At 43.9% G+C, this 6000-nt stretch overlaps 1 protein-coding gene across 9 annotated transcripts in view; it reads left to right on the top strand.

Moving 5' to 3' along the window:
• The first annotated feature begins 746 nt into the window (after nt 1–746).
• Nucleotides 747–6000, top strand: part of wnk1b (WNK lysine deficient protein kinase 1b) — a 98503-nt gene continuing 93249 nt past the window's right edge. For 2 of the 9 annotated variants that reach the window (XM_085386902.1, XM_085386898.1), the window contains exons 1-2: nt 752–1372; nt 4326–5939. In XM_085386902.1, the coding sequence (XP_085243028.1) occupies nt 5010–5939 (930 nt within the window). In that variant the 5' untranslated portion in view covers nt 752–1372; nt 4326–5009. Of the gene's footprint in view, nt 1373–4325; nt 5940–6000 lie in introns of all 9 variants that reach the window. The other 7 variants (XM_085386906.1, XM_085386905.1, XM_085386907.1 and 4 more) reach the window with 6 other exon arrangements.

Raw genomic sequence — 6000 nt, 5'->3', positions numbered from 1 at the left:
TCATTGAACAGCCTCAACAATTATCGGTCTAAATAAAAAATGGCAAAGCACGTGTTAAAAACAAATGAAATAAAAACACGATGAGCGGCGCGTGTTGGTTCACACTGTTGCTGTCTGGTGGGTCATTATGCACGGGTTTGCCTCCGGTAGCCGTTGTAAATTACCTCAGCAGGAAATAAAACCATTTCCGGCTTGAGTTGTCAAAATAAGATCGAAGCGTCTGCTGAATAACCTTTTCTGTTTGCTTGACAATGAACAAAAAATGAGCCTAAAACAGAAACTGTCTTTGCTTACTTTTCGATACAGACAATTATTAATTATTAGTCAACTATTAACTTAAAAACGAAAAAAAGTCAAATCAATTTCGGATCCATTTCTCCCTACATTATAAAATAATTAACACGTGTTTCTTATTTCTAATGACTGAATAATACATCCTACATTATATGATAGCTTTTCTATTAGAATGACACTGAGAGCTTGAGAGCTTACAGTACTTACTATTGCTGAAGCTGCTCCAGTAGATCCACGAAGGGGCACAGCTGGATCTCCATCACTTCAACATATATGCTTCAAGTACCTGAAGAAAACAGACTCTGGTGGGGGCTGCATTGCATGAGTTTGTACTCGACAACAGCCCTTTCACGACTGAACACGCTTGCAGGAGGGATATAGGAAGTTTGTGAGTTTATGAGGAGTAATTTATTTTATTTTGAAAAGCGGCCTTATACAGCTCCAGCATCCTCGCTCGCAGCAGTGAATTGATGCGGCTGTGCTGCGTGAAAGCCCAGCAGTTGCTTTGACGAGTCATCGCTGGAGAAGATCCCAGAGCAGACGGATCCGCTGTCTGATGGCTTGAAAACGGGGAATCACTGTGGACCGCAGCGGATTTATAGCATCGTACGAGCCCGGAGGAGCGACGCGGAGGCGGCACGAGCGGACCGGGTGCCGACACGGGTCGGGATACGTTACCTTTAAGTGAGGCTGTTATCGTTTTTTTTGTTTTTGGAAGCCTTACACAGACAATACGGAGAGAAAAGTAGTACCACAGCCTCCGCGACAGCAGCGGGCGAACTTGTCATCTCTGTCCTGTGGGAGGTGTCTGTCTGTCGGCTTGGGGCTCTCTGCACGCACCGCTCGTCTCGTCACTGATTGGACCTTTTTAATTTGAGGGGTATTTGTTGTGTTTTGTACAAATCGCTCTTATTTAGTGTTTTCCCTCAACCAACTGTGGCTTTAATGTGACGCACCACACTGACACTTGTGCTGTGTGTAGAGCAGACCCTCTGCAGAGGAGTAAAAGGCTCCCTAATCAAGTTTTTCCCCCCTTCACATTTCTGCGGCAACAGCACAGACCACACCGATGTCATAGGTAATGCTTCGCCTTTGTTTTTGCATCGCAATGCTTTCTGCAGAGTCGTTGCTCGCGTCTTTGTTTTTGCCTGTAGACAAACTTGTCGACACAGCCTCGTTTTCTGGAGTTCCTCAACAGGCAGCAGTGAAGCTGCACGGGGTTGCTCTGCAGCTTTAATTAAGCTCACTGCATTTCCACTCTGCTCAGTGGCAAGGCTTCTCACGAGTGCAGCACTGCTGTTGTCATACATCGTACCATAGCAATATAAAGACCACTGAGCGAAAGCCAGCCAAGGTTTATTTGCTCATGTGCACACATCAGGCTTTTATGATCCGCTCGTAACCGCTGGAGTTCATTTACTGATGATGTGATAACAAAGCCTTTATGTATCAATAATAATGTTGCTGCTTCTACCTGTTTTAATGCTGCCCTTATCATTCTACTTGAAAAATAAGTTTAGATCATAGAGTTTTGCTTAGGCAAGTGGTATCAAACATGTGGCTCGTGGACCAGGAATCAGTCCGTTTTAGGGCCCATGGATGTCTTAGCCACGATATGACATGTTTTCTCAACAAGCTGACACTCATTTAATAAGAAGAAGTAATAATCTTTCTTGTTGCGCCTTCTTTGAGGCATTTTTTTTAACCTGAGCTTGTAATTTCAAAGTTAAAAAGAAATCTTCTTCCTATTAGACCAGATTTGCTTATATTGAATATAAATTAACATTGTATACATACTTTACACATTTTTTTTTAGCAGTGGTGCAATAGAAACGCAAATATAAAAGCATCGGGTTATTAAAGGGACACTTCAAATTGGTACTTGGGGGACACCAGTGATGCAGTAATCCACAGTACTTATTGCAAACACTGAAGTTTAAGTCTGACTGTATTGACCTTTTTCTGACTGTTAAAAGTCTTTATTAATGCTTCCGTCAGCTGTTATGAAATCACAGCAGTGATCTATAGACACACCTGCAGTGACTCCATCGTGTAGTGGGTTACACATTCAGTCCCCAGTCCAGTCTTGGGAGGAGACACAAATTCCTTTGGGGTTGTATCAGGAAGGGCATCTGTTGTAACATAGCTGATAGGAGCTTCTTGACATAGGCACAACTTCATGTTCGTTTTTTCCTACCAGCAGTAATTCATATTTTGAGTTAATTGTCACAACAGTATCAGTGCAGCCATCGTTTCAGACAGCTGTCCAACAGAGGTGCTACACTTTCAAAGATCGTTTCATTCGCTCCCAGACTGGAACCTAACTCGTCTGAGTAAAGGGCTTCTCTTAGGGCAGAATGTGTGTAAGGCTTAATAATCTGTGGTATTATTTCATGGAAATTTAAACATTTGCTTAAAGATTTGTGTCGTTATGCATGTAATGGAGCACCAAACATAGGTGTACGGTGCAGATTTCAATATTAGAAAGGGTTCAAATAAGCAGTAAGGTCATAGCTTTCAGGTGCATCCGTACTATAACCTTCTCAGCGGTTGTCTTTTAACCGTTTCCCTAAATTGAGATGATAAAAAATAGTTTCTGGGACTAAATGAAACACAATTGTGGCTTAAAAATGTCTTCTGAAGAATAGCGCATATGTAAATTTAATGGCCACAAACTGGGACCATCCTCTGCGTTCTTCTTTGCACATCAGTGTCAAACTTGTGAAAACTTGCTTTGGTTTGTTTTGAAGCTTGAATACATTTACAGTGAATTGTTTCTAACATCACACATGAAAGCAGCTGCTCGTTCTCTGAGCCGGTGCCACTGTGATCACCGAGTAGAAGGCGTCTGTAGGACGTTATGCGAGCCGACTTGCAAGTTCTGAACGTAGTAATTAGTTATTACATTTCCTCTAACACAAAATGCATAGTAATATATTGTGCACTGTCCTCAGATATGCATTTCTGTGAAGTAGTTCTGTCTGTGTCACTGAGTGCCCCTCATCTCTCATGTTAATCTGCTGAATTGCTACCGAGCAGTCTAACCTCGGGGTCAGTCAGGCTGTGCTGACTTGGGCTAAATTTGGAACATGGAGCAATTAGGCACAGTCTCTGCTACATCACAGCTTTAACTATGGAGGGGCAGCTGGGAGGGAGAGACTGGTGTGGGATGCAGATCTCCATCTGGTTAACATGGTTAAATTAGAGATTTAAAAAAAAATTGTGCTGAGCAAAGGCAAATTTATTTCACTGAAAAAATATCAAACCAAAGCCTGACCGAGTGTTTTAAGTCTTTTCTGAACTAATGACTCCTGACAGTGGGTGAAGTACCGTGAACATTCACTCACCAGTTCAAACCCAGTTCTTTATTCGCTCTCATTTTATTAACCAGGCAGTTCATAACAAGAACAATAACAAAATAAGTGACTCATCTTTACTTTCTTGCCTGGGAATAATACAGATTACAGTGTGCCCAAGCCTACGGCACCATTTGGCTGCCTTGTTTCCTCTTCTGACGTTGTCAGTCCAGTCTAGTACGCCCATCGCTTGTCCTCTGTTGACTTGGTCTTTGGGACCTGAGGTGTCGCTGTTAGATATCTGGCCCACAGTTTCCATAGAGCACAGAGTGTGGGTGACCTTGGAAACAAAAGATGAGCTTCGATGGCTTGTGTCAGACATGATGAATTAAAGGGTGTGCAAAGGTCTACTATAAGTTAAATGATGATAATTTTAGTCGCGCAAAGTTGCTACACGGATGAGGATTTTTTGGACTCCTGTCTGAGTCAGAGAATAAAAAGATATCCAGATAGAAATCAGCCGGATAGTCCCGGTTTAAGAAAGGAGAGAAAAAAGTCAAGGTTTTGAAATTGCTTTCAAATTCCTGCAATAAAATGCAATTAAAAAATATCTGACGGCTTGTGTGTTCTTATCAGCTACTTTGGCAGGCAGCCAGGTATGTTGAATTCTGACATGTATACTCATACCTATAAATAAAACAGTTTCACTTCATAGTTTTCTCTTTTTATTTCCAGGGACAAGGACAGAAGCAGACCAAGCTGGGCCAGGCTAGGCCAGGCCTAGGCCTACCTAGCCATCAATCTGGCCTTACAATAGAGGCCAGCAACCTCTCTTGGAAGTTCAGGCAGCTGAGGAGGCTTCAGCCTGGTCTTACAGAGACATCCCCAGACCTAAAAATCAAACTTTGGAGTCCAGGCATCTTCTGTCATCTTTTAAGAGGCCATACTGGTCTAATCGATCTCCAGTCATTCCATGTTGCGGTCATCCCAGTCTGGTTGTTGGCAGCAGGATGGAGTTACGTGTTGATTTGACGGTTATCGTCTCACTGCAGTGCTTGCACCCCTCCTCTGTTGACTGCCTTTCATCCCTTCCCTCCCCAGTTTTTAAGAGAAAGCCCCTTCCACTCACCTGGGGCTTCCCTGAGCCCTCCACGAAAGGGCCTTGTAGAAACTGTGGGTTGTTAATTTAAAACATTGCAAAGAGGAAAGCAAAAAATACAAAAGACATCAAGGATTGCTGCATTCAGTCGATTTTGTTTTTTGTTCTATTGCACATTAACTTTCCTTTTCTTGCGGTTTGATCAAAGGTTAATGAACTAGGAGGTTGAGATCTGCGCTCAGAGTTTACAGGAATAAGTTACATAAAAGTCTTTACATAAAGATTTGCTCTTTTACAGTTTGAGCTTTTTTTTTGAAAGAATGTCTGAAGAAAATAGCAGCAGCAAAGCAGTGAAATTCATTGCTCCTCTTCCCCCCGTTTCTTCTCCGTCCCCCTGCCCATCACCCCAGACCCCCCACAAGAATGTGAACGGCTCTGCCAGTTCAGACACGCATGTCGTGGAGAAGCTTCTTGGAGAGCCGGAGGTCCAACGTCGGCGCCACACAATGGATAGAGACTCTAAAACGGCCGAGCACCGTTTCTTCCGCCGGAGTGTCATTTGTGACTCGAATGCCACAGCTTTGGATCTGCCCAGCAAAGCAGCTGTGTTACTCACATCACCCCCAGACTGTGAAGGGACTCCCATCATCTTCTCTCCGCAGCTTTTAAACCTTGGAGGACAGGATTATGAAGGTGAGGAGTCCCAAAGAGGTTCCTATCTGCAGAGCAGTACCCTTCAGCCTTCATTTGGGCATGGTGGGGCAGTCGAAGAGGGGGATCTACAAAATGCCGAGGGAGATTTGGATGTGTGCACGATTGCTGTTCCTACCAGTAGCAGTGTTGAACATAGTGCAGATGGGGCAGTAACAGAGCCCAGCTCGACAGTATTGGATGTTGCCAATAAAACAGTAGCCAAACAGCCTGACATCGTATTGCGTCCCAGAGGGCTTCAGGAACAGGTGGCCAAAGATGGAAAAGCAGTAGGAAATGTGTATGAGGGAAGCATCAGTAGTCCAACCGAGGAGAAAGACAGGGAGACGGAGGAGGAGAAGGGGCTCGCGAAAGCACGGGCAGAGCAGAGGGAACGGGAGCAAGAGGACATAGAGGAGGCTGAAACAAAAGCTGTAGGAACTTCACCAGATGGACGCTTCCTGAAGTTTGACATTGAGATCGGGAGAGGGTCTTTTAAGACTGTCTACAAGGGTTTGGACACTGAGACAACAGTGGAAGTGGCATGGTGTGAGCTACAGGTAAGGTTACGCTGTTAAAACTGTGCTGTCATTTCCTGTTTATTTGCCAAAGTCTCAAAAA

Source organism: Rhamphochromis longiceps, linkage group LG17 (genome assembly GCF_057381845.1).
Source record: "Rhamphochromis longiceps isolate RC_006_pf linkage group LG17, R_longiceps_female_GT1.1, whole genome shotgun sequence".
NCBI classification, from domain to species: Eukaryota; Metazoa; Chordata; class Actinopteri; order Cichliformes; family Cichlidae; genus Rhamphochromis; species Rhamphochromis longiceps.
The sequence above is the reverse complement of the archived record's forward strand: the minus strand, read 5'-3'. Positions and strand labels throughout refer to the sequence as shown.